We start from the raw sequence: 27976 nt of genomic DNA on the forward strand, positions 1-27976 counted from the left end.
CTAATGAAACAAAAGAGCTTCAGACCAAAACGTCACATTTGATCCTTTATTTAAAAGTGTTCAACAGATTCCTTAAATAAAGTGTTATCTTAATAAAATAAGTTCTGAAAAAGTTTGGAGGTAGAACAATGTTTCAAGGTCATTCCCCCCCCACATGCTTACTATAAGCATTTTAACAAATTTTTAAAAAAAAGTAAAAACATGATACAACAGTTAGGCCTTGCTATGTCAAGTCTGAAAACACTGGGAAGCGCTTTAAATTGTACGTTGGTAAAAACCCTCCACCTGTGAGAAAGATTTGTGTGTGTAAGATATCCACTCAGTCAACAACCTTTATTGACTGAACGCTGGTATGAGGTTGGCTCTGAAGCATTCGCCCAACTTGTCCTGCAGGTCTCACAGTGGTAGAACCAGAAGCATGGAGCACAGTTCGAGGATATTTAGCAGCAGTGGCTTGGGATATGGTTTGCTGAAAAGTAGTTAGATACAACAAAACACAGTATTTAAAAAAAAAAAAAATCCCATTATATTAGCTCTAAATGAGCTATAGTTTAAGATTTGTGATCTATATACTTCTCAAAAAAAAATCATAAGGTGACTTTAAAGGTATGAGTGATTCTTTTTTTTTTTTCTTCCTCATCTGTAATAGATACTTTTTAGAACACTAAGAGAAAAGTGCTAGACTTCTAACTAGAGATCCTGAGCTTGTACCACCTCAATCTTGTTTCAAATTGTTTGGCATTTTTTTGTTTTTCCATAGTGCTGATTTAATCATGCCAACATTCCTTTTAAGTTCAGTATTTGTTATAAGGCAGTTAAATTGGTCTCTGAAAGGAAGAGATTTGCGTTTCCTTGACAAGAATGAAACAGCTAACGTTGTTACTGTAATTAACAGTAGTCATATTGCTCTTAATCAAGGTAAGCTCTCTCCACTATCAGATTAATTTGAAAGAAATACTTCAATCTGATTGAATTCTAATTAAGCATTTATTTACAAGAAGAGTACATGGCATATGCTTCCAAGAATGTCACGTGCCCGAAAGCAGAACATCCCTCACAGGAACAGATGCCAGCAACTCCCATCAGCTCAAATGAAGGGATCTGAAGTGCCTCCGCTTGTTTTGGTAGTATCACTCAGGAAGAGCTGGACTTTTAAATGGCTTAGAGAAGCCTCATATACTACTTTACAGGTTAAAATATAAAACATCTTCAACTAAGTCATGTTTTGAACACTTTGTCATTAAAAAAAAGAAAAGTTTGCTCAGATTAGTCTTAAGAAAGTGTAGTGACTGTATAAGTCACTTAGGCCACTGTTTACAGCCCTCTTTGTTGTTTTCGTACCCTGTTAATGCACTTAACTTACAGCGTTTTCTGTAGGAAATAGGGAGGGAGTAGGGCATGGTAAAAATGAAAATACAACAAGCACCAGGCTTGATGAATTTTTGTTGCCTCCGGACCCAGGTTTTAATTTCTTCCAGTAAATTCCTTAACCTCAGCCTGTCACTCTAATATATATCTCTACTGCCTTTGGTCCAGTCACTCTTCTCCCTACACTCGGTGAAGCTTGTCTTTAAATTGTAAGTGGTGAAATAATGACAGCAAACACTGCAGTACCACTGAACGCTTCCATGAAGAAGTAGGCTCACATGAGACAGCTGAGCCTAATCTACCTCTGAAATAATTACTACAGAAACAGGACAGATTAAAGTTGCAATATTTACTTCCTCTCCTCACAACATGACTGTGCTATACCTTCTACCTAGTCCAAAGACAGTACTGCTTATTATTATTATTATTATTGCTTTAACAGGACTCAAGTCTGAGCCTAGCCATGAAGTCTCTCTTCGTGGCAGTCATTTAAAAATATTACTGACGTATATAATAAGAGTAATGTTACAAGCGTAATTCTGACTTACCTGAGTGACTGGATGATGTTTTTCAACAATGACTGAACTCATGGGTGGAACAACTCCCATCACTGCTAAACTACTACAAATTCTGGGTTTTTGTCCCATATCAGATCGGCCTGTGATTCGAGCAGTGATTGTTCTTCCTGCTTTCTGTTGAGCAGATGTTATTACTTTTGCCATGGGCTACAAATAAACTAGATGTTAGTTGGTAAAAATTCTAAACTTATCATCTACAATGCTCTAATATAGCTTCTTAATTTTATTAGCCATGTACCTGAATAGAACATGGGACATGGTAATAAATTCAGTCCCATATAATGTAACTGGATTATTGGCATAGTTGAACCTGGTTTATTCCACCCTTTTTCAACTCTAAGTAAAGAGACAGTTTAGTGCAAGTGACCATTATGCTGGCGGGAGTAAGCCTAATCTAACCAAGCACGTTTAGCTTAGCTCTTTGGCTGCGTACACCAGTGACAGCTGCAGGCATTTGCATCACTCTGGCAAGTCTTTCTAGCAGTGACATAGCAGAGACAAAAAAACTTCTATACAATGAACTGCTGCATCTTTCTGTGATGGTAGCAAACTGTATGAAAGGAGAAAAGGAAAGGAGAGTAATGCAGAAAACAGTGGAGAAAAGTAAAAAGGACAGTTTAGAAACAAATACAAAGGAGGGAAGGGGAGAGACATTGCAAACAGCAGGATGACAAAGTAAAGCAGACTTTTTCCATAACTAAACGGTATCACGTGAAACACTGTTACTATTGCGTTGGATGTGAGTGTGCGTGCACTCTCCAGTTCCTCACTTCAGTCACAAATATTCCCACTGCCCCAATCATTTTAAAATGCTCTTCACATGAATGGCTGTTCTTTAACATAAACGAGCATTTTCAAGCTTCTCTCTTCACCCCTCTGTAAACGCTAAGGCAGTTTCCTCGGATACATAGTGTTGCTTTGAAAAACTGGGAAAAGACATCTAAACAAATATTTGTTATAATTATGTCTTACAAAATTAAAAAGTAAATTTTAGCATGTTACCAGTTTTTGAGCTGATGTCAGACCAGATCCTGCAGTTGTGCTAGTGGTGATTACTGGAGAATCAGAATCTAGCCTGGTCTGAGGAGTGCTGGCATGACCCAGGTGGGTAGAAAACTGTGAATGAATCAGTTTACAAAGAATAACTAACTTTTCCAAAAATCCAGTTTTATACTTTAATTAGTCAATATTTTGATTATTGCAATTACCCTGCTAAATTTAACTAACTTCTTTACAGATATTATAGCTCTTTTCTCCCCAGTTTTCTGGCTAATTTGAAACACGTCAAAGATGTTAGAAACTGAGTAAAATTTGATAACTATTGGAATGAAAAACAGAGCAGAGGAAAGCATCTCTTCTCTATTCTATCCTATACTATAGCGTGAAATAATTGTTTTACAGTGATGTCTTCACCATGACTCCAGTGCAGGTCCAAAACATCCAAGGTACTGGATAATGACCTGGCTAAGCTGATGTGACAGGACAGTAAGCTGAGTTCCAACACTGTCTATATGCTTATATTTTTAAAAGGAAGCTTTAAGTCAAGGTAATTTCTGCCTTTTTTTTTCTTTTTTCCCCCAAAACTATATTAAGTTCAAGTTCTTCACAAACAACTCTAAGAGCTTTTTTCCCCCCAGAAATATCCTTAGAAGGCAAATTCTGCCTATAATAGAGACTTTGTCTTCATTAGTTTATGATTTTTTACTAGAAGAAAAAACAGAGCTTAATGAAAGCACTGCCAATCACAGAAATCATGCCACAGCTACTTTGTGTTTAAATTCTTTCAATTCATGGGCTATTATTGCATTTATATGGAAAAAGCACCAACGCAGGCAATTTGTTTTCATCTCTAGTGAACACAGTTCTGCTCCCAGCTACATACTCACCATGTCTTCCAGCTGAAGACTAGCTGCTGTTGGAGGCGGTGGTGAAGGAGGATTATATTGTGAAGACGGTAGCCTTCCTGCAACATTGGTACTATTATCTTCTCTCCTACTTCCTACATCTATTAAACATAAAGTAATGGGATCAGCACAGAATGTAGCAAACCCTGAGGGGAATAGAGATGAGTCACTGTAAAATTTTACTACTCCTTTGGGATTTCTGTGTAATCTAATTAAAAGGATTAGTCTGTTCTTTGTAGGTATATATTTTAAAACTTTCCTGTATTTGAACTTGCTTTTTGGAGGCTTGAAAATAGTATTTTCAAGGGGTGAATTTCTGCATTATGCTTCTACATCCCGGTGTACTTGTCACATAGTGGTAGTGCAAAGAACTAAGATTCTGAATACAGCTTACCAATATAAAATCTACTGGGCAAGAGCTACTTTTGCACTAAGGGCCCAACTCTTGTTCAGCTGGACAGCAGCAAAGCAGGAAAGGCTGTACCATACTGGACATCTGAGACAGCGTGAGATCCTTACAGGGACTCCCTATCAATCAGTAGGGCAAAATGCTACTCTAACTTTCCCGAGAACATACTGCAATTTCAGGGAGCCACAGATCATGCTCAGCGGCCCCTCACCTCCACATGCAATGTCTGTACACTGGCTGCATGTTGGCTGTGGGGCGAGGACACCCTAGGGGCACTGAGCTGGCCCCATCTTCCCTCATGCTGGGAGATGTACCCGCAGGGCATTGTGGCTTCCAGTCCACCCAAGCAAAGGGGGATCAGGCCGAGCCAGAGTTTGTGGTCCCCCACCCAGTCTGGGTGGAGACTAAGATGGGTTCAGAGCAGATGATGATTGCTTCTGTGCTTCACTGCAAACATCTTGGGGAGGTCAGAGTTGCCCACCTAAGCTCAACAGCCCTTTCAAGCAGTTTCAGCCTGTTCTTTCAGAATAAGTACTACTTTTAAAGGAAGCAGAGAGAGAGGTATTCTCGTTTAGTCTTCCCTTTCTAGAGCAAATCATACTATCAGGGGTGCAAGGACAAGGGTATTTTTTTCATTCCAAGGACTAGAGCATCACCATGTGGTAGGTTTCTGTTTTGTCTGTATTTTGGACCAAAACAAAACACTAAAATTGCCTAAGATACATGCATCTAAATTTGCTCTCACAGTAAACAGGAAAAAATATAATAAGGAAGGCAGTTCAGTTAGTGTAATACTCAAATGATTTCAGGAGTAAGAAGTGTTAGTTTTCTTTTCTTTTCTTTTTTTTAAACATTTTGTGTATATACATACACACAGTAAGCTTAAGCAAAGACAGGACCAGTGCACAATTACAGACCAGTTGAATAATACTGATCTATGTTACTTAAAAACAAACAAAAACCCCCGAACAAACCACCCTGCTTTCTTAAGTAAGAGTGTATTAATTCTGTGGCTTTGATGTCCCCTTCTTTAAATATATAAAGAAGTGAAAATCTCTCCCCTCCCCACCCCCCAAATCAATCAGCAAATCGAGCAGGTAAATTTTTGATCATCACTACTGACTCTTAAGTAAGTAAGTGTTACGGACCCTTTAAGGTTGAGATACTTGCATGCTATTAATTTACTTCCTACAAATCTATTAAGGGACTAAATTCTGCTTTTACTTACTGCCAGTGACAGTAGATGACACTGCAGTGTTTGTATAAATACATAACTTCCTTGTGCCAGAATAAGTCAGTGGTTTCATGTCCACAGATTAAAAGACTAGGCCAAAACACAATAATCTAACCTGATGTTTTAAATCCTCTAATGTCTTGATGGGTGTTCTGTTATTCCTGAATGGGTATGCAAATTAATGGCTGTGCAACCGTGTTAAATAATTATGTAACTGAGTTCACTAAAAGCAGCTGGCAGCAGCAAGAAAGTCTTGTGTGCCTGGAGCAGGGGAGCAGGTAGTAGAGGGAGATGGCTGGCATGGCAGCAAGGACTACAGAAACTACGGGATGTTTTGAAGCCTGATGAGGACTACAGCAACTCCGGGAAGTTAAGCACCACCATGCTGGATGCCCCAGCAGTCACAGATGGGCAGTGCCCCTGCAGTGTCCAGCACAGCAGAATCTCTAGTTGCTGCACTGGCATACAGCATCAGCTCCTACTTTATTGTCAATCAAGCAAAATGTTTGGTCCATGGACCACAGAGGTTGGTCACGTTGCAGCTCTAGAGCTCGGTTTTCCTCATTCCCTTCCTGCCTAATCTCTTTTCCTGTTTTACATCACTTAGCTACCCATCATTATCTGTGAGACCTGCTGCATTGCATGCTTTTGGAAAACGATAAACAAATACAAGATAAAGCCTTGACAGAGAGTAGTTCCTAATTTATAGTACAGTGGAAAATAAAGTATTTGGCAGTACCCTGCAACTTTATTCCCTTATTCTGTATCTTCAAAAAAATAGTTCATCTTGACCTTTTCTCCAAACACCGATTCTATGTCTGTAGTAGCACACAGCTACTATACATAGCTGATGCCATATCCTAGTTCCCTAAGCAACTGAACGTTATTCCAGTGGATACACTTAAAGACCACGTATGTTTAACCAGACTGCTACTCAGGCAAGTACCATCTTACACCTTCTTTAGGTTTCTATTTCTTCATATCTACATTTAGGCCATAACATTTTGGGGGTTTGGCTTTGTGAATTTCTCTGAAGTACTTCAGAAACTTCTGGTATAAGACTGTGAAGTTTAGTAGCTGAAGTTACTTTGTCTAAGGCCATTAAGAACTCTTGCCAGTGCAGCTGGTGGCTAAGCCATATGTACAGCTGTGACATTTTCCTAGCACATCTGTGTTCTCTTTAATGTAAACTGCTGCACCAGCCAGACTCTGCTTGTACTGCTGCTGTTCCTTGTTTCACTCTAAGGGGATGATTTTATTGAATCAGTAATGGAATATAGCCCTTCCGTGCATAGCTGCAGATGTTTTACAAGTGTGTTACTGAAATACTTACACTGGTGTTTCCTGTACTGGCAAAGCACTCCTACTAAATGCAGCACTTTCTTGCCCTTCTGCATTATCAGGCAAGATTAAAAAAAGGGAGGGCTGTCCAGGAAAAGCATATTCACTGCATACTGTAAGCTTCCAGAGAACAGAGGAGGGTTTTGCAGGATTTTTTTTCCTAGCAAAGCAGTACAAAGTTCAGCACCAAATTATTTCCTAACAATAAGTGAGATTTTTTTTTTAAAAGCAGTAACAAGTTGATAAACTGTGTGTTGCCATAAGCCCTCACGTTAAAAAAAGGGGAGAATTCTTTACAAATGCTACCAGATTACAGCTTTTATACTGACCAGGATCTGTCCTACTGTCCTTGCCCTGAAACATGGTCATTGCTTCCAGGTTCAAAGCACATACACCGCGCATAAAGGCTTTCTTCATGGTGTCTTCATACTGTTCTCTTTCACTGTGCAGTCGCAGAATCTCAGCTTTTGTCTGTTCCAAAGTAGCAGTTAGCTACAAAAGAGAATAAGGAAACAGCTTTTTGTACCTCCAAATGCAAATCATGAGTATACTCCTCAATTACTTTAGAAGCCACTTACTACTTTTACAAAGATAAGCCTTTTCACTTCAAAATCTCCAGTTCATCAGATAAAACAGTTACTTGCCATCTACTTCTACTAGAGCACATGACTTGTACTAGAGCACAGAGATTACTAGAATGAAAATTATCTTGCCAGTTTTAACTCGTCTAGAAGTCAGGCAACTAGCCCAGGCGAAATTTCATCAGTAATTTGGATTCCCTCAATAGTCAGAGCAATAAATTTCCCCAGAAGACAATTCATCTTGTGCTCAAATAGTTACCAGACAGCGCACTTTTCTAGCCATTATTAAAACGAAACAAATACTGAGAAATGAAAGACCGAGCGGCTTGTGTAAATCACTGTTTTCTGATTGTATTTTTCCTTTACTGCATTTTCCAAAATTCAGCCTTTTCAGGTAGGTTTCTCGGAAGTTTTCTGAACAAAAGTCCCACTGTTTGGAAGGACTCAGTTTTAGAAATCCCACTGATTAGAAACTGGGCTTCAAGCTCTAATTTATCAAATAAGTGCCTATACTTGCACATACTAGTGTTAAGGAATTTTATTTCAGAGCAACTCTAGCTGGCAAGCAAATTCTTAAAATTTCTAGGCTTAAATTTTTGCTAAAATATATAGCTTTAAAAATGTGTATTTTAAAACTAACTTTAATTTACTCTGGGCACCAATATGCATGTTGACAAATTGATTTCACCTTAAACTTTCAAAATACTTTGATAAGCTTAATTGGCAAGGTGAAGTAAAAGCCAAACTTAAATTCAGCTTTAAATGGAATAGCTATTATAGAAAAAAAAAAAAGAGGTATTAATTTTGGTCATTCATAACAATAATAGCCTTTTATTTCCACTAAGTCTTCTTCAAGAAGACTCCAGAATGCATAGCAAATATTAACAGTGTGCTATTAGGAAACGAATATCATCCCCTTTATAGGTGGGCAAACAGAGATTCATCTCATTTCAGGAAGAGTCCAATTTTCTTCACCTGCTTGTGCAGATCAGCATTGTTTTATATTGGTTGCAGAAAATAGGGGAAAAAAAAGTTCAGATCTAGAAATTGAACTTCCATATTAGAGATCTTAGATCTCGTCACATCTCCTCCTGTACTTGGAGCTTTTTTCTGCTGTTCTTTTGGAAAGTCCTCATGTATTTCACGTTTGCAGAGAAAGAGATACCTGGAGGGATAGGAGGGAGAAGAACGAAAAAGAAATCTTACCTCTGCAATTTTGGCTTCATAATCATTAGTGAGCTGAACACAGACATCTTCTGCCCTTAACTGACAGGCTTTTGCTACTTTTTCTTTCCATCTTGCTTCACTAAGGGAGCGCCATGCTGCCCATACCTTCTTCATCAATGCTGTCTGAAATTGTCTGTCTGCTATTCTATTTGCATATCCCTTAGGAAACATATAACCACATTATATGCAAGTTTTTTTAAAAACTTAAGTACTCAAAAGAGCGTTGATGATTGTTTTTTGCAATGTGTTACACTGAACACAGGAGGAATGACTAAATTAAGCTACACATGCCACAGTGAAGTGGTTCACAAACATTGCGTGAACAATTTGATTCTTCTTCCTGCATACATGTCCAAGAACATTACTGTCCCTAGTGTAGAAAACATATTTGAGAACTCCTAGGTTACACAAAACTCTCTTTTTATTCTTAGTTTAATGACATTTAAACAACCATCTCACACATATGCTGTCAGCACGCACGTACAAAGCCATTAAGTTGGTATATGGCACATTTTGAGTCACTGCAAGAACCACATAAAACCCTGCAGTCACAAGCGATCCCTGACAATTAGCATAAGTCACTTAGGGAAAAAAAAACTATATATACAAATAATTAAAATATTTTTTCAGAAATTGATTAGAAAAAAGTTGAGAAAATTCCCAAACTAGACTCCTAGTAATTAGTAAATTCTAAGATCAGGGTGAGAGAAAAGAGAAAATGCTGCTCCTCTCTGTGCATTTACTGTAAGCAGATCACAATAATGGAAGCTATATATAAAATTATGTAATACATTTTAAAATGTATATTATATATAAACATACATATTATATATAATGATATAAATACAACAATATAAGTATAATACAAATATGTAATATAAATCTCTCTCTCTATATTTATATCTTTAGATATATTAAAAACTAAAAAAGCATGTAGGTTTCATTTTTTCCTCATCCCACAGGTATTCTGACCACAGTGTCCTTTTTTGAATTGATGTTTTCAAACTGTTATTCAACACTATCAAAAATATCAACACTGGAACACTGTCATTTCTTCAAACTGTAACAAGAACATCAGCAGCTATGACCCTTTTGAGTTCAGAGGTTCCACTTTCACCGTATTTTTATTTTGCACACATACCTCTTGTTTGGCTTCGACATGCTGAACCCGCCACAGCATAAATTTTCTCATCAACTCTATTCTCTCCTTTTGCTTCTCTAATGCTTGAGTCAAGTTAGCAATTACCTGCAAAAATATTTCTATTTATTATTTCAATAGCAATAATATTTTTAAGATAAAATAAAATGTACTGCCTTCATCAGTTATTTGTCATTTCAAGCACTCACTTTTAGAAGCAGCTTTCCATTAAATCTTCCTTTAAGTCTAATCAAGCAAAAAACAATCAGAGTTCAAATCTGGAGTGAAATTCTTTTGGCTTCAACCTTTGGACTCTGCAGCACTTAGACACTTTCACTGAGTAGCTTTAGGAAAAACTCAGCTGAATTGTCATTTCATCCCACAGCATCTGCAGGATTCTGTTCTACTTCCTTGTAATCAAATGTTACTGTAGTATAAAGTCAGAAGAATCATCTATTTACAAAAACAGCTTGGTGAATCAACCAGCATTTATATTGTTAAAAGTTTGCTTTAAATCAGTATTAATTGACTGAAATGTAAGGAAACAACTGTTGATCTGTATAAAATTTATTCAATGTGCTAAACAGAATAAGCAAGCTAAAGAATTGCTAAGAACTAGGGGGGGAAAAAATCAAAATAAGAAATGTTATTCTCTTTAAAAGGTCTCATCAAAGATACCATCCAGATGCCTATGAGAATCAAAATTTGAGAAGCAAGATGGCTTACTGGACTGAGAATGTAACTGAGGACTTCAACCACCAACCTCTAAATACATTATAATTAGTGTAACAAGAACATCTGAGGTTCACCGACTAAAATTTACGCGAGACATGATGCAAACTGATTATAGCAAATGACTGAGCTGTTCTCTACATTTTTGCCTAGCCTCTTAAGCTAGATTCTTCTGAGAAACACTAATGGGCAACACTGACAGATTTTGGGAAATGAGTTACCTGCATTTAAAGTTATTCTAACCACTGCATAAAGATGGTAAGGAATAATCTTTTATGGTGTTATATGCTATTAATCATTGAACATAAGTCAATGAAATGACTAGTACTCAAAATAAAATTTACCTTTAAATCAAAGCAATTATCTAGCAAATAGTTCAAAGCTCCTAAGTTTTGGTACAGAATTTGATACACACTGCTCTAATTGTAATTTGCAGGCTATTTAAGAAATACTACTAGATAAAAGCTTGGTTTCTTTAAGGTGGTTAGACTTACAACACCAGCAACACATGAAGGTCATTTTGACACATTTAAAGTAATTAGAGCAGAGCTGTCTTGAGTTTTTAAGAATGAGTTCTTCATAACACTGTGTTTTAATATATCTAATTTAATTAAGCTACTTTTCTCTGCTTAAGTATGACCAATTTTAACTTTCACAGTTTCAGAATAAAAATGCGTTATTTATATATTAAATAATAATTTGAATTGATCTCGTATTAGAAATAAATTTTCATAAATTGTCAACAAATCAATTAGAAAAGAGAAAGCAAAGAAACTGAGTATAAATAATTTACTACCTTTGTTGAAACAGTGCGATACCCTAACTTAAACCATCAACTTTTGCTACTGCAAACAGACCTAAATCTGTTTGTTAATTAATAAATTTTTGCCATTAAAAAACATAAGAAATCTTACAAAAGAACTCCAACATGAGAGCAAGAACCTAAGTTATGAATAATGTTTGTGAGGCAGATTGACTTCAGGTTGTGGCCCCATTAGAATTCATCAGTTTTGATGTCTATGCTGTCATACATGGAATTACTGCCACCTATCGTTACGTCAAATCATTCTCCGTGAAAAGAATTTTAGAAACAGAACGATAAAATCGGATAACAAAATTGTTCCACTTAGCAGATAAGTAACACCAAGAATTATGACACATTAAATATGTGTCATAATTATGGCACATTAAATACGATATCCAACAGCATTAAGTAGGTTTGAATGGTATACCCTGAAATAATTATGGGCCTGAAAGTATGTCCCAGTTAAATGATACTGTGCTAATCCTGCTCTTCCCATGTTACAACATCTGTACATTTGCTTGGTCTGTAAAATCTGGTTGTTTTCCAAACCGATACGGAACATGACCTTTCATTCTTTCTCCACGTTTTAATTCCTTCCAAGAGTGTTCTAGAATAGAGTGCAATTTTTTTTTGTTTTTGTTTTTGTTTTAAACTGAGAAGAGGAATTAAAAATCTGGACTCCATTAAGTGTTCTCAAGTAGAAGGTTAAAAATTCAGGACAGAAATAAGAGGACCCAATTAGGTTATGTTACTGCAGGGCTGTCACAATTTTATATTCGCTCCCACAATTTGGTTTAATTTCAAAATTGCTGGTGTTGACGCTAGTAGAAAACTGTATCTGAAAGACCACAAATCTACAACCCTAAGAATTCGTCAAAATAGAGACTCTAAACATTTGGGAGACTGCTGCGTAGTTGAAATACGAGAAAACCCATCCAATCTTGGCAAAAATTAAAAAGCTCTTCAAGTGTAATAGCTAAAAGACTCATCCAAACTGGCATGATTCTCATGAAAATAACAAATAAAGTACAAGAGCAGCCCCTAGATTTCAAAAAAACCAAAGAATGCAAAATATATACAGACGACATCTGTTAAATTTCCACTTTTAATACGTCATTAGCAACAATGATTCTTTTTTCCACTATACAGTCTAAATATACTATTTACTTATCCATGTTACTTGCTGCAAGAAGAATTCTGTTGTTCAAGTATAATTAAGATGGATGCAAATGAGTCAATGTGGAGATTTTTGAAAAGAGAAAACAATTGAATTATGAAAATGATATATTACCTCATCTTTTCTGCCAGTAGAGATTTCATAAGTATGTAGCAACTCTTTCAGGTTTTCCATTTGATTGTTCAATTGTCTGACATGTGCAGCGTGTTTCTCTCTTTCTTGTTTCATTTCAAGCTTGTGATGTTCAATAAAACTAAGTTTCCATTTTCTCAACTCAGTCAGAACATTTGTCTGAAAAGTTAAAGGAATGGCAGTAGCGAAGTTAGTAAAATTATTCTCTGCTCCCCAAAGTTGTAATCTTAAAACACTCAGTAATTCAGTGGACGTGAACATTTGCAGTGAAGCATTCAGTAGGCAGGCTTTTTATAAGCATTACCAGACATAATGAACTCTTGAATGATGAAAATTGAATATCCCTAACGGAGAAAGTTATTCCAAAGGTCCCTAGCTCTTGTACAAGATATTGCTTACATGCAATAAACAACAACAGCAGCAACAAAACTCCACAACAAAAATCATTTCCCAGTGCAATCACATGACAACTTTTCTTGCACTATCACTTATTCTATGACAACACACTGACGTCTGCATGTTATTCTTAAGGTTTCAAAACAAAACACATACCTTAAGACTTCCGCTCCAGAGATCAAGTATGCTTTCTATTTGGGTCACTTTTTCATCAGGAACAGTTAATTCGGTCACTATCTCTTCACTGATTTCTCTTGGACTGCATGCAGACCCTCGAGAAGAAGTCTCTTCTGAGAGAACAGGGCAAAGGTGTTCCATGTTGGCCTCACAAGGCCCCTTCACTGACGTTAAAACTAAAAACGAAGCAAAGAGAAAGGACTGATACTCTGGAAAGGCTAACTGGTCTGAATTCTGGGTGCAAGTCAGAAACCAGGCATCTGGAGGAAAATTTTATGCCACTAAAAACCTCCTTTTCCTGTGTAAAACAAACTGAACCCAACTCAAATATATGCTTCTAAGACATAATTATATTTAAACCACTAATTGCACTGTAACAGTAGTCAAATCACAACTACTGTTGCCTTAAAAAACTGAAACTTTTAAGGTCATTCATGTTAAAGAGGATGATTACAGCCAAGTATCATGAAAATAGTTTTGCCAAAAACTAAAAGCCCATTTCTCAATAAAGACTGCTTTTAGGTAAATATCTCATGTCAGAAACCCACAAACTTTTGCCATTATCCTCAGTGTGACTGTAAACTCCCCAGGACAGTGGCTTGTGTATCCTTGTGCATTTGCAGCTGCACACTGTAGTGCGTATTTTAATGTTGGTATGTATCTGCAACCATTGCATGGCCCCTTCTCCCCTCCGCGCCCCAGCTAAGAGTTAGTACCTCCCTAGCTCAACTCTTCATACTACTTTCCTTATACCCTTTAATTTGCTCATGTATTTATACTTTGAGCTCTGAGACAAGAAATGTCTTCTATGCACTTATACAGTGCCTTACACAACAACGCCTTGCTTTCAGGTGGTGCCACGAACTATGACTACAACAAAAGTTAAGATATGCCCAGAAACCAACGGACACGGCCTTGAGTTCCAACTGATGAGAGAATGGGCTAAGATTAAATGGACTCACATTTAGCTGAACACAGGTAATTAAAATATTGTTTCATAATTAGTTGATCCTTATGGAAAATGTGTCATTAGAGTTGACAGCTGAAAGATTATAAGGAAATTTGGAAAGAACAAGAATTAGCAAAATCCTTGTATTACTGACAATTAGGACAGTTTTAGAAGAACACTTTCCTTCTTGCATAAATGAAGAGAGGAAAACTCCAACATTTTAGTTTTCCTTTTCGAAAATGAACATTGTACAGTTGGTTTCATAGTGGGTAGGTACTGCTTTCTAGTACAAGCAAGCAGAGATAAGCTGGACTGTTTATCACAAAGCAGTGGTTTCAGTGGATGCTGGAAATCTTTGTTTCTGACTTAACACTATCCAAGCGCTGAGCCTGATGGCTGACAGTCTTTTACAGCCACTGTCACAAACCATTGCAGGAGTATTAAGTCTTCTGACAAAGGAGGTGAGACAGTCTGTGGATAGAAAAGCTGTCTGGCTAATATTCACTCCCAGCAAGTAGGGTGAATTGAAACTACCTCACTCATGCTCCGAAATAAGGATGAGCTGTGATGCAGAGGCAGAGTTGTATTCTTTTTTGGTGTTTCTTCTAACAAAATACACAATTGCACATCAAACTTACCATCAGACTGACTTGGAGAAGCCCCATCTAACACACCATTTCTCTAGACTAAATTCCACACTTCATTACATAAGCAGAAGTCTAAAAGTAGATTATTCCCAATCACACCAGTATACTAAGATCGGCATCTAGGGTTTGTCATTGTTTCTCCTGCAAATGAGAAAAGTGTTGCTTATGTAATGGTAGAATTTGAATACTCAAGTGTCTGTAAAGGACTGTAAAAAACAACATGCAAAACAGATGCATTTCAAGTAGTTTTGGTCATCTAATTTCAGTGATGTAGAATCTGGCTGGGGTTCCACAGTATGTACTATTTCAGCATTATTACTGTCAAGCATTCCCAGTTCTGTCCTTTACCACTTTTTCCCATCCCTTTGTGGCAATGTGCTCCTCCTTCAACTGTGCCATTGCTGTAAAATGTACAAAGGGTTTTTTTTAAGTTTTTGTTTGGATTACAAAGATATCTAGTGTATACTGCACAGTTCAAAAGATATTTTTAAAGAAAGAAACAGGAAAAAACGAAACCAGTAAAAAAGAGGATATTAAGCTAGGTTGACAACTGTCACTGTCCTAGATTGTAGTACTACAAGTTCATCTTCTTCCCACTGCCCCCACCTTATCCTCCCTATGGACAGATTGTCCTAACTTAGCTTTCATTCCTTCTTGTACCTTTCTTTGAATCCACTGAGTAGATTTGTTACATGTCTGTATTATCATTCCATGTAATTTATCCTGATCTTGTAGTACTGTCAACATTTCCCAGTTGTATACATATTAAAGTCATTCTTGTCATCTCTTCCTTTACTTCATTACATGATGCCACTCAGTTACAGTACACTAAGTTATCAAGGACATGGAGCCATTCAGATATGATAAATACAAGAAAGTACGTGGAATGCACTGTCTAAAATAATAAGTCCATATATTTACTCCAACATATCTCTAGACCATCTTTTTATTTATAGAAGAGGTCATGAAATTACTTGTTTTTCTGGCTGTCTGTTATCCCAGTATTACTGGTCTTTTTTCTATGTACCTCTAATATCTAACTTTTTGTGGTTTCGCTAGGTAAATACACTCTGACAGACTTGCACAGAAGCAGCATTCAGATGTAAAACTAGGCAAAACCAATTTTTTTTAATAGAGATATGCTGTATCCTAATTATATAATCTTGCTTTCCATTCATATTGAATGATAACTGCTCAGCACCTTTTAGGTTAGCATACTAACAGTGCCTTCAGGAACACCTGATACCTAAACCCTGAATGGAACTCTGACTTCTTTGCACTTTCAGAATAGAGAATGAAAAAATACAATTATTCAGTAAATTGAGAAGAATTGACTTGGAATTTGATCAGATTCAGAATTAGGTCTTGTGAAAACGTGCCACGTGACCCCCAGTGTTGTCTCCAGTCAGCTGAATTTTTCAGGAATCTGTGTTAGTTCTATTTTAATTTGCAAGCAAGCAAACCTAGTTTTTAGGTTAAAATTGTCATGTTATTGCTCAGACTGAATAGATAAAATATTTGCATGCCTATTTTACATGTAAACTGTCAACATCTGCAGTTTTATACTTCAGGTGCACACTATGGATTAACATTTTCTGATGATATTGCAAGCATGTGGCATATTAAGTGGCATACAGTACTTAATACCACCTTTTAAGGAGAAATTCAGGGAAGAAAATATATGCATTATAGTATATAAATGATCTCATAGTCTTTTATGTTTAAGAACTTTATAATTATTTACAGAACAGGATACAGCTGAGGCTCTCATTCACTCCATTTCTTAAATGCATGAATGACCAGCTTTATTCCAATGTACATTTTTCATCAGTTTTCATGAAGTGGAGAGGAAAAAAAAAAGCTTTTTCAGTTCACCAGTAGCCTCCTCTATCCCTTTCCCCCCAAAATTAACAGAATGTGTTTCTCAGCAAGAGGTAAATTTAGAAGAAGTTGAAGACTTAACAGTTCTTTGTCAGAATGAAAAGCACTATTAAGAGTTTTAGTGAAACAAGTATTGAGAATGCTTGGAAGAAATTCCTAGTAATAAAAGATCTCCTGTCATTTTAATTGAGATCAAGCAGCTCCTACTTAATTTGTCTTTGACAGATGCCTTCAGTTAGGAAATTCAGCAGTCAAGATACTTCTGGACATAAAAACTAAAACCAAATAATTCTATTTCCTTATGCACTACAGGGAAATTAAAAAAAAAAAAAAGCACTGAATACTTCTCTTTCTTCTGACCTTCAAAATATGTTGCAGAAACCATTTATTCTTTTTAATAGAGGAAAGTTAGAAAGATTATACAATTTTTTTTCCTCAAACATGAACTGCTATCATTGGACCAAGCTGGAGGTAGCAATTTGTTCAAATCTTTAGAATTTTGTAAAAATGTTCTCAGAAATTTAATGGCTCAATACTGAGGATTGATAGCCTGAAGAGAAAGAATTTTCCCACTGTCTGGGTATGAGTCACCATTCCACATCTTTGCTACTTTACTGCTCCTCTTATGTGCTTTCAGATTTAATCAACTAGACTGATAACAAGAACAGGAAATTAAATTTTGGATTTCAAAGTTTAAAAGCATCTGGGCATTAGATTGAATAGCACAGTATGCTTTATTCCAACTATTCTTCATATTTGACTGGAAGCTTTTAGTGAAGTTTAGTGAATTATTTATCACTAAATTTACTGAAACAAATAAAGGTTACCAGTAACTGGACTTCTACAGTCATAGTACACCACTAGGGCAGTCAAAAATCTTGGAAACTGCCACTTTAATTTTAAAAACCTGATGAAAAAGTCAAGAAGTAGTACCAAAAGATACTCCACAAACACAACTTCATTCGAGAAGACATTACGTACCAAAATCATGTGGAGAACAAAAAAAAAAAAAAAAGAAAAGAAAAGAAAAGAAAAGCTTTGAGATTTTCTGCAGAAGAGTGAACTTTCTGTCTTAACATTACACACAGTATAGACATGCCTTTTATTCTACAAACTTACAGAACAATACCCTGATAATTTATGATTTAGTATTTTAACACAGCCACAACATTATAGCAGGACAGGAAAAGAACTAATGTCAAAGAGCCTGATTTGTAACATGAACTTGTAGCAATCCCAAAAGAACGGGGCTGAACAAAAAAAATCAGAACTGTCCTCTTGAAACAACCTACCCATCTACCAGTATCAGACGTGTAATATTGAGCTTGAATTTGTCTACATTTCCACTTTTCATACAATGCCTTGTCTCATCAGCAGCCAAAAAAAACAAAACAAAAAAACCCAAACCCTGCGACAAATACCACTGAAATATTCAATCACCCTTGATCAATACTGGAGGTTCTGTAAAAGAGTTGGACATATTTTGGGCAGATCCTTTTTTAAGGTTGAAATAAATTTAACCTTCTTTCAATAATTAGATTGCATGCAGATCTGTAACTGTTTCAAGACACCTCCCTCCCAGACTGACAGGAAGTAGTGACATTTTGAACAGCAAACCTATATTTTGATAAAGAAGCTAAGCTCTACAAGTTGAAATACTGTGTGGTTAGTAGAAGCATGATGGAGGCCATGTAAATATTTTTCTTGCCTCAGTCTCTGATAGAAGAACAATGCGCTAGTTTGCAAAGATAAACATATAAGTATCTACAACTGAGAGGAAAAGCTGGCTTACATAACGAGTCATATACAAAACTGCGATTGAGAAATTTTGATTAACCATCAAGTGTAAGAGCATTTCCTTGCTGCTAGGGCAACTACAGCTTACAAATGACTATTCTTATTTGGTAACACCAAGTATATTAAAAAATAACTCTATTCTAATCTTTAAAGAGACAAATCAAGGAAATTACTGTCCTCTCACGTCTATTGTGCAACTTTAAGGAGTGGAAAGGAATATAGACTCAATATGCTACATTTTTGGCATCAAAACAAATGTAAGAAGATAACCCCTCTCACAGAGATAGCAGGAACCGTAGCTAGGGCTGGCAAAAAGTTCTGTACTGAGACACAGAAAACCGCAAATGGAATACGTACAATCACCTACCCCAAAAAGCTGCAGTCTACTGTTTTGATTCTGATCTTCTTCCTTATGAAGAGCAACACCACGCACCACAAATACTGTTATAAAAGACAGTTCCACTCAAACCGAATGACAAAACTCAGCTGTTTACTTTCATAATTCTGAAGAAAAATCATACGATTAGCCAGAAACCTAGATCCACCTATATAAACATAGAAGACTCTGTGGATGATATCTGAATAGGGATTTGCTCCACAATGCTGATCCGAATGGTTCAGTTTGGAATTGTTCTTGTTCACCTTCTAAGAGAAACTTCTCAGGCACAGGAATGTTTCTAGCAGTTGTCTTGGAACTGCTCTAAATTCTAGAGTTTTGCAGTTATATTTGAATACTGGCAATCTACTAGCTACAGGGCTTTCTTTGGCTGTAGATATCAAAGATAGTTTAGTAATAACCTTTACTTTAATCTAACATGCTGCAATTTTCGCTGCCTTGTTGTATCATTTGATACAACAAATGAGGATGTTTTTGTCCCCAAATTAAAACAATCATCCGTAGCATAATTTTTGTTTGATTGTTTTGTTTAACCTACAACTAACTGCTTTCATTTTAGGAGTTGCAGGAATTTCTGTTACTACAGAGGAATATTTTCTACAACATTTGACTGTTTGGGAATAATTGCCATAGCACAAAATATCAACAGCTTCTACTGATCACATTTTTTATACAGCCTTGGCATACCTCTTCCATGGGACATGACTACACTGGATGAAGTTAATCAACTTCTATGCGTAAAATTCATAAACCAGAAGTTCCATAGACTATTCTTGAAACTTCTATGTTAGCAGAATTTTTTCTAAAGTAATCAACATTCCAATTCCGGATCCTGTTTCCATTACAGGACATTCTCTCTCTCTCCGAACCACCATTCTCTCCTGCTTTCAACAACGGCAAAATCATGCCTTGTACGTTTCCTATAGGAGTCTGATATTCAGAGAAACAACTACAGTAATTCTGTACAGGGGGGAAGTTACAGATACAATATCCACAGGGACTAAGTTCTTCCACTGGTTGACAAAATGACAAAACATTTCTCCTTATGGCATATCGGAGGGAAGTACTGATTTGAGGGCCTGAATGTGACTAGATGCCACTGCACACACTCACTGCGGAAGGAGAAGCACACAGAGCATAACCAATACTGCTGTCCTCATTTTAATCACATTCCTTATTTTAAGAACACTATTTCTAGATCAGTTTTGGTTTTAATGTATTAACATGAGTTAACTAAATGGCAACTAATAGCTTACTAAGGCTGATGTATATTCTAGTGAAAATGGTAATTTCAGCATATGTACTTATTTTTGGTCATGGTTCTTTCTAGTATGAGAGAAACTTCTGCCAGCGTCTGCACTATCCTTTGCAATTGCACTAGTAAATTTCTGTTAGTAGAGAGTTATTTAGCTCTCATCAGCATCTCTTGCATACATCAGCCATGAAGAACATTTACTCCAGTGGAGACAATTAGCACCAGGTTTACATACCACTTCAAGGCACTTAATCTCTATTTGTGGAATAGAGATTCTACCCACTTCCATACCCTATGCTCCTCTAAATAATAGAGACAGACCTGGCATCAAGGTCCCAACTTTCCTTGAGGGCAGGATACAGAAAAACAGTCAGCAAAAAACTGTAGATAAGTATTTTCATCATGAAAGGACAGACCTTCTAAACAACAGAAGTTAGTTTAAGGTAAGTTCTTCATGATTCTTTAAGTTAAATTCCCTAGTAGAGAAAGAATACAAGTATGATCATTTACTGTTTCTTCTGCAACAAAATGAACAGAACTTCCTCAAGCGAAATGCTAGTGACAAGAGCAAACAATACATAACCATAAATACCAGTGTTACTCTTAAGTTTCATCACAATACATCACAAAACACAATGTGTACACATTCTTGAAGAGCAAGTAACAGAGTAAAACTAGAACAGAGTGAACTATTGAACTGAACTGAAGGTAGTGCAGTGGCAATGCACTACTCATGCAGTGACTGGATTAGCTATCACACAAGGCCCCTTTCAAGTAATTCTTACTTCAAAGTAACAAACCTTTAAACACATATTTATCTGTCATGGCAGCACAGGTATGAGCAAAAACAGCTGTGAACTCTCAAACTTCTATAAAAAATACTCAGGGAGGACTCCAACTTTTGCATTATTACACCAACCACCTTCAACATTTCTTTTACACATTATGCCATGGTTAGAACAAAGAACTGTCAGCACATCAATACCATCACCTGAAAGCTATGTTACAGAGAGAACCTTCAGTGAACATAATACCTCCCATAATATTTCTTCTTGTTCAAAATGTAAATGTATTATACATGCACTGTACATTCCTTTCAAATAGAAGCTATTAGAAAAGTTTTATCGATAACATTTTATCATTGTTCTTGTAAACTCAACTCACAGCTTTGCAGGTATTACCTGGAGTCTTACGGTGAATGACATCATCTGTTACATTTGAAAACCTGTTACCTGCTCTCAGTTCTGAGGCAGGTTCTGACCACTTTGGGACACGATGTTCAAACTTTGGAGTCACTACAGCATAACGAAGCAGCTCTTCATATTCATCCTGTTACAAAATGGGGACAAATAGTTATAAAGCTATGATTATGTTTCCAAAACTTAGGTAGGAGGAGGAAAGTGTGGAAATGATTTTAGATAATATTTTGGGAGTATTTTGTATTATAGTTGAAACTAAAAGGGTTTTCCTTAAAACTGCAAAAGCCACCTATTTTCTTAATATTTAGAAGTCATTTATAAGAGTTTATCACTCTCTTATTTCCTGTTCTAAAATGCATTCTATTTACGACTAGATGCAGCGTAGTAGTTACAGCTGACAATTTTGCTAGATGCCAGAATTAGATATTATAGTAGGCCCCTCAAACAAAAATACAAACTACGAAAACAGATTTCAGAAAAGCAATCAATTAATACTATTTTTGAGCATCACTGTTACCACAGAGCTGTAAAAAAATTTTATATCCATGACAAAGATGCTACTGAGCAGAGAGTCACATTTCACATGCTGTAACATTATAATTTATTTGGGAGGAGTTACAAAGCCAATCATCAGCAGACATTTGATTATCCAATATTTTTCTTTAATTAGATACAGCTATTCTCACCATATATTATACATTTCTTAAATTATATAGCTATGGTGGTGGTGTGTGTATAAAACTAACATAAAAGCTTGCCCTTTAAAAAAAATTATGAATCAGTGCAACTGGTATATGGCTTTATACTACATGCTGATGTAAATCAAGTGAGTTAATGTTTTCTTGAAGTTTCCTAATTAAACAGATTTTCAGAATAGAAAGAGTGAGTTCAGCGTGAAGCTGAACAATCTGTATTACAGCTTAAACATTATACAATCCATTCCAACAGCGATTAAAAAAAAAAAAACGGTTCCACTAGCAGTTAATGCTTACTGAACAAAGCCACTAATTAAAATGTGTTCAACAACGTTAGTTTGAAAGTATTAAACCAGGACACTAGCTTTTTCTTCATTTAACATTATTTCACTAGTTCAGTTTAGCATCCTAATGAGTTCAAGGCTCAGAAACCAATTGCGAATTGAAAAGTTATTTTCCTGTTCAAGCTGGGAAAAGTCAGAATGGAAAAAATCAGTTTAAATGTACCGATTGCATGTAATACTTTGTTGAATCAATCAGCTGAAATGCATAATGTTTCGACACAGTCAATGTAATCTATGTGGGTTTCTACTAATCAGAGAACATTTAAAGAAGCAGGTTTTGTGTTTTAACTGAATTCTAATTTCCTTTCAACTTTCCATTTCCCATCTTCTAGGCTGTCGTGTTAAAATTAAAAGCCCAAGTAATCATATATGAAGCTATATGGTTATAAACAAGTACGTATAGCATATGTTTTTGGTAAGGTAGTACCGCATTCCATGTAAAAGTTATAGTTAGTTGCAAATCAACAGATTACCGGTTTTTTAGATTTAACCCCTAAAGGAAATAAAAGTGCAGAGATAACAAGATAGCACAAGAGTGAACCATGTACATCCAGACTTCCTGATTTCAAACGTAAATCCTGATTCAAATTGTGACTTAAACTGGTTTTACTTAAAGGGGAACTATTCTTCAATGTATGTTCTTACTCTGTGCAAGAACTGGATAATATTACCATAAAATACATGCAAGCCCTAAGATAACGCTACATGCTTCATTAAAAAAAGCTAACACACATCTGCAGTTAGGCCATGCATATTGTTTAACGGTACTAAGTACTTACTTAAACTCCTTAATATGAGCACAATTCGTTTTATATTGCATGTTATGTGAAGGCCAAAAGATGATGAGCAAATTGTTGTCTAGTATATTCTGATGCTATCAAGCCCCAAATGCATAAGAACCTTTAATATGTGAGCTGATATTCATAAAACAAGTCACTACTGTTAACCAGAACAACAAAGACACAGGTAAGTATCTGAGCAATGAGACCTTGGCATTAAACCTTGGTATTAAAACTTGCAGACTTCTTAGTCCAATGAAAGAAGTCTGCCCATATTTCCTTTAAAAGTTCTGCCCATACAGATGTTTTAAGACCAAATTTATAGGACTATCCTAGAATATTCTAACCACGCACGCTACTGTATTCTACCACTTCAAATGCATAGTCATTGCTTCCTACAGAAGTACAGTTTAAATTCTATGAGATCTCAGAAAAACGAAGAACTCGGGTATCTTCTAAATAATTGGTGTTGCAAAGGGCACAAAAGCATTTAGAAGTTTTTCCCCCTCCTTCTTAAAGGATAATAAAGATCTATAGATGCTGCATGGAATTTGTCCTTCGGATGGCAGTCAGGGTAACTAAACAACAGGAGAAGAATGGATTGAACAGCTTCAGCATGTTTTCCAACTACAACAGCCACTGGAAACACAGATGAATTATTTTTGATGAATACAGATTAAGAAATCTTATCCACAAGACATGTGTGAAAAAGTGTGAAAACCAATTACCCCTAAACAGGTAGTTTAAAACGGATAATGTCAATCCACAGGAAGAAAAAGTTAATTTATCAGTGCTTCAGCTGTACACACCCATTGTGCTAGGTGACCAAAGCAGGGACACATTTCTACATGACAAATAGCAAAAATTATTAGTGCAAAAGTAGCTTGTTTTGGATAGAACCCCATCAAAGAAAAAGATACTACCCAAACTGCAATAGCCAATTATTAAATGATGAAACTCTACCTCTTTCAAGACAATAGGATAGAGACTTTATTCAATACTTTCACATCCTCTCAAAAGGACGTTGAGCACAGTAAAGCAAAAAAACCCCACCATTAAAGTTCCAGTATACAGTGGCACATTTGTTGCAGGAAAAAAAAAAACAATGTTTCTTTTGAGACACCAACTTAGGCACAACCCTACTCTGCGGGGAAATCTGCGGGGAAAAAATATCCATTAAACAAACAAACAAACAAACCACTTCTTACAATATCATTTAAGAAGACTATTATATAGCTGTGCTTCATCCCTCACAAATAACGGGTTTCTACCTTACTGTGTCAAATTTACTCTTCTCAACCAGACTTATCACACATATAAAAAGTAATATACACACAAAAGAAAACTGCACCATTTTACTTATAGCTGTCAGTGACCTGTTTCCTAAAGTTAGATGAGACTTTCCCATATATTGAAATTTCTTGTGAAATGGACAAAAGAGAAATTCAAGATTTTTTATTCTCAAATTGTACTTGTCTGATTTGCTTCCTTTCACTAACATTTATACTATTTTTCCCACGCACCTAAAATATAGAAAGGATGCATGAGTTATTTGTAACATTTCCTCATAATTATCCTTTGCCAAAGAGAAAAAAAAAAAGCTGTCATAAGAATCAAATGAGGTTGCTTCTTTCCTACCTGAAGATCTGAAGAAACAGAACTGCCACGAACTGAGTCTTTTGGCAAAACAGGACTTGTGCTTTTCTCCTCATCTGATGACATTCTGCACAAAGTTAGTCTATAAAACAGTAGAAGCTGAACTTCACTTTTTAGTTCGAACAGGTTTGCTCTATGTTCACCTGTATTTTTTCCAGCAACACAAACTCCACTGTAGTAACTACTTTAATTCACAGTTGGTGTGCTAATCTGAACACGTGTGATGTTACTGTATAGTGTCTGTACTACACAATGTGATGAGTATAGACTGGTAGGTATTTAACTGCATGATTCAAACCATACTCAAAGCCGTGAAGAGACTTCCACTGACTTCAAAGGATTCTGAATAAAACAACAGAGGACTCAAAAGCAACAAATTAAAAGTTTTCTGTTGTTCTGAGTTAACGGAATAAGTTCGTCATACCTAATGTTCTATGCTACACAACACAAAATTTTGCATTAAAAGTAACAGTAACTAACACGCACTGCCAGAGAAAAAAGAAATAGATATATAAAGAGCGAGAGAAGCCTCAATTTACTGTTGCATGTCTGTGTCAGTCCCTCCATCTTATTTACACTTTTGGAGCTTATTAGCTTGTTTCAGTACAAAATTCCTACGGAGTGACATAGGAATCGCTAAGCTCCGTTGTGACTTTTTTCCCCTGGAGCTACCGCAACAACAGTCCAAGTTGACAGGATGCCCTGAACACTCCAATCCTAACACCTTGAAGCTTCTCCATAGTGGTCAACATCAGTCTTCCTCCACCTTCTACTCTGCTTCAGCTGTCACCTTACAGCTCCAGGAAGATGACCAGATATTGAGAGGACAGGCAATTCATTCTTAGCTCCAGGTAATGTCCCTCATTCTAGCAATTCCTAGGCAAGGTAGTGAAATATTCTTGAATATCTGGGAAACAGTGATGCTGCAGAAATGATAGGAAACTTGACTTTCTAAAAGTTTTTTTTTTTTTTTTTTTTTAAATCTACTGCAGCATTGCAAAACCCCCTTCAAGCTAGAAAACTTGAGAGGATATGGGACACGGAAAAACCAAAAGAATTAAAAAACTAAGTGGGAGCTGATTATTAAGAGATAGGTTAATGAATGAAGGGCAGAATGATGCAGCTGTCTGATGAATGTGAAAAGCCATGATCAGACACATTCGAGCAAGGGAATTGTCAGCAGAGAATATGCATGGGAGGAAGACCAACATAAATAATGAAAGGAATTGGCTGCCTGTACTGTGTAGCAAACAATTATGCAAAGAAACATTTATTTTTAAAGAGACATTTAAGAGTGTCAACTATAATGATTTTTTTTTTAAACAGATGCGTTTTCTAACAGAAATGTTATTTTTAAATTGCTAGTTGTACTGTCACTAAATTGGCAGGATATATCCTCCTTAAGTATCATCATCTTTTTTCAAAATTTCAAAGAGACATGCAATAATCTCATAGTTCTGTATATAGGAATACAGCTGGAAGTTAATTGTCTTTTTATTCTAGATACTGATTCTTCCTGCACCATAAAAGCTCTGCCACAGTGAAAACTTTTTTACATTCAGCTTCTGCCAAGCTAATTCCCTTTGCTTCTGACCCACGGGAAGAAAAGTTTCCTGAAAAAGTCATGTTTTAGCAGAACTATATTTTACAAAAATCAAATGCCCATAACAACAGGTATTTGAAATGGAAACACTGAAAGAACTTTCGACCTTATAAACAGCTAGTCTGTAACAGTTCACTTCATAAAATGGAACTGACAAGTGAAAATTCCAATTATTAGTAGCAAAGATAATTCTAAATCCTGCAACTGTACCGACATGAACTGGCCTTGGGACTTATTCAGGGTATAAACTTACATTTTGATTATTGCAACATCATTTTCCTGAGCTTGATCAATGTAATCTTTCCATATAGACACCCATCCAAAAGCCTACTGCAAAGGTAAGTTTCTTAGTTAGTCCTTTGACTTCCTGAACCCTTTCCAGGAATCCTGTCAACGTCTCTCCTTCTCTCTTATCTTTACTTTCAAGACCCTTCATAAGCTAACCCCACCATACCTATCAATTTTTATTTCCTTCCACTCTGCCCAAGTTGCTAGCCTGTACTGCTCATGAGTACAGTTTTCCAACAACTACTTTGCTTATTCTCCCATCTGTCTGAAGAACCACGACCATCAAAAGCTGATCAAATTAGCCAGTTTCCTTATTTGTTTGTATGGTTTTGCCAATACTAAACTGAAGTTACAATTACATCACGAACCAGACCATATTCTCACATTATAAATTGGTCTGCTTTTTTTTCTTTTTTTTTTTTTCCAAACCTTTTAACCAAAGATCTTTGCTCTGTTCTAGCATGGCTGTTTTTGTATTTGCCTGAGCTCTGCTCAGTATTTTATGTTTTTGGATTTGTTTTTGACTGAAAGTGATGCTTTTCAAATAATTTAATATTGTTACATTCAGATCAGGGGATTCTACACCAAAAAATGGAAACTATTCTTTCTCCCCGTACAGTCAGCTCACCTCTTTTCCCTCTAACTGTACCCCTTTGCAAACATGAAGTAACACTGCTCAAATCCATGTCCTCAAGCTTCTTGCTACAGCAGCTCTGCAATCTCTGTTGATGCCTGCACAGGTCATACTACGGCGACTACTAACTATCATGTCACCTAGCGAAGAGCGGCCAAATCACGAAGTGGGGGAGAGGGGAGAGGTCCACACATCTCTGGAGGGCACAGCCAGGTTGGCGCACGGGTGGGCAGAGAGGAGGGAATACGACTTCACATGTGAAGAGGAGAGGTTTTTTTTTTTTTTTTTTGGTCATCTTTAAAGCAACCAGGCCAACTACCCGGGGAGAGGGGAAGGGGGGTCGGCGCTAACGGCGGGTGCCCACGGGGGCCGAGGACCGCCCCCTCGAGGGACGGGGGCCCAGCACGACTGTGCTAAACTCGGCCTGGGGGCGCGGTGAAGGGCGCTGGGCCCGGCCCGGCCCGGCCCGGCCACCCTCTTGACCCGTCCCCGCCGCCTCTCACCTGCAAGATAACTGCCGCTCCCCACCCGACGGTTTCAAACTGCCAGTAGGGAAGAAGAAGCAGTTTTCTGATAGGCTCGGCTTGCTTTTAGAAAGCACTCTCTGATTGGTCAGCCTAGAGGAGAAGTAGCCAATTAAAGAGCCTAGCGGC

At 36.7% G+C, this 27976-nt stretch overlaps 2 protein-coding genes across 11 annotated transcripts in view; one reads left to right on the plus strand and one right to left on the minus strand.

Moving 5' to 3' along the window:
- Nucleotides 1-10770, plus strand: part of LOC138060908 (ankyrin repeat and death domain-containing protein 1B-like) — a 40334-nt gene extending 29564 nt beyond the window's left edge. The window contains exon 16 of one of the 4 annotated variants that reach the window (XM_068927667.1): nt 10443-10770. In XM_068927667.1, the coding sequence (XP_068783768.1) occupies nt 10443-10489 (47 nt within the window). In that variant the 3' untranslated portion in view covers nt 10490-10770. Of the gene's footprint in view, nt 1-3347; nt 3487-3799; nt 3912-10442 lie in introns of those variants that run through there. The other 3 variants (XM_068927661.1, XM_068927658.1, XM_068927665.1) reach the window with 3 other exon arrangements.
- On the minus strand, nt 33-27933 carry LOC138060856 (centrosomal protein POC5-like). Of its 7 annotated transcripts, none has more exons than XM_068927653.1 (12): nt 27827-27920; nt 24781-24880; nt 21307-21454; nt 13179-13375; nt 12609-12785; nt 9784-9888; nt 8622-8801; nt 7164-7326; nt 3833-3951; nt 2949-3062; nt 1917-2093; nt 33-469 (listed from the first exon to the last, which is right to left on the minus strand). In XM_068927653.1, exons 2-12 carry the CDS (start codon nt 24862-24864, stop codon nt 320-322), a joined length of 1614 nt encoding a protein of 537 aa, XP_068783754.1. In that variant the 5' UTR covers nt 24865-24880; nt 27827-27920; the 3' UTR covers nt 33-319. The 7 variants fall into 7 exon arrangements, with proteins under 7 accessions (XP_068783754.1, XP_068783755.1, XP_068783751.1 ...); XM_068927654.1 differs by having other exon boundaries at nt 1917-2060; nt 27827-27874; XM_068927650.1 differs by having other exon boundaries at nt 3833-3996; nt 27827-27874.
- Nucleotides 27934-27976: the final 43 nt, after the last annotated feature.

This window comes from Struthio camelus, chromosome Z, assembly GCF_040807025.1.
Source record: "Struthio camelus isolate bStrCam1 chromosome Z, bStrCam1.hap1, whole genome shotgun sequence".
NCBI classification, from domain to species: Eukaryota; Metazoa; Chordata; class Aves; order Struthioniformes; family Struthionidae; genus Struthio; species Struthio camelus.

What these genes read in the sequence shown, in the direction of transcription:
- LOC138060856 (XM_068927650.1), bottom strand. Translation starts at nt 24,864, where the DNA reads ATGTCATCAGATGAGGAGAAAAGCACAAGTCCTGTTTTGCCAAAAGAC. An exon ending in TGACATCAGCTCAAAAACTG is followed by an intron (nt 2,094 to 2,948) that starts GTAACATGCTAA and finishes GTTTATTTGTAG; the next exon opens with CCCATGGCAAAAGTAATAAC. An exon ending in AACATCATCCAGTCACTCAG is followed by an intron (nt 470 to 1,916) that starts GTAAGTCAGAAT and finishes ACTACTTTTCAG; the next exon opens with CAAACCATATCCCAAGCCAC.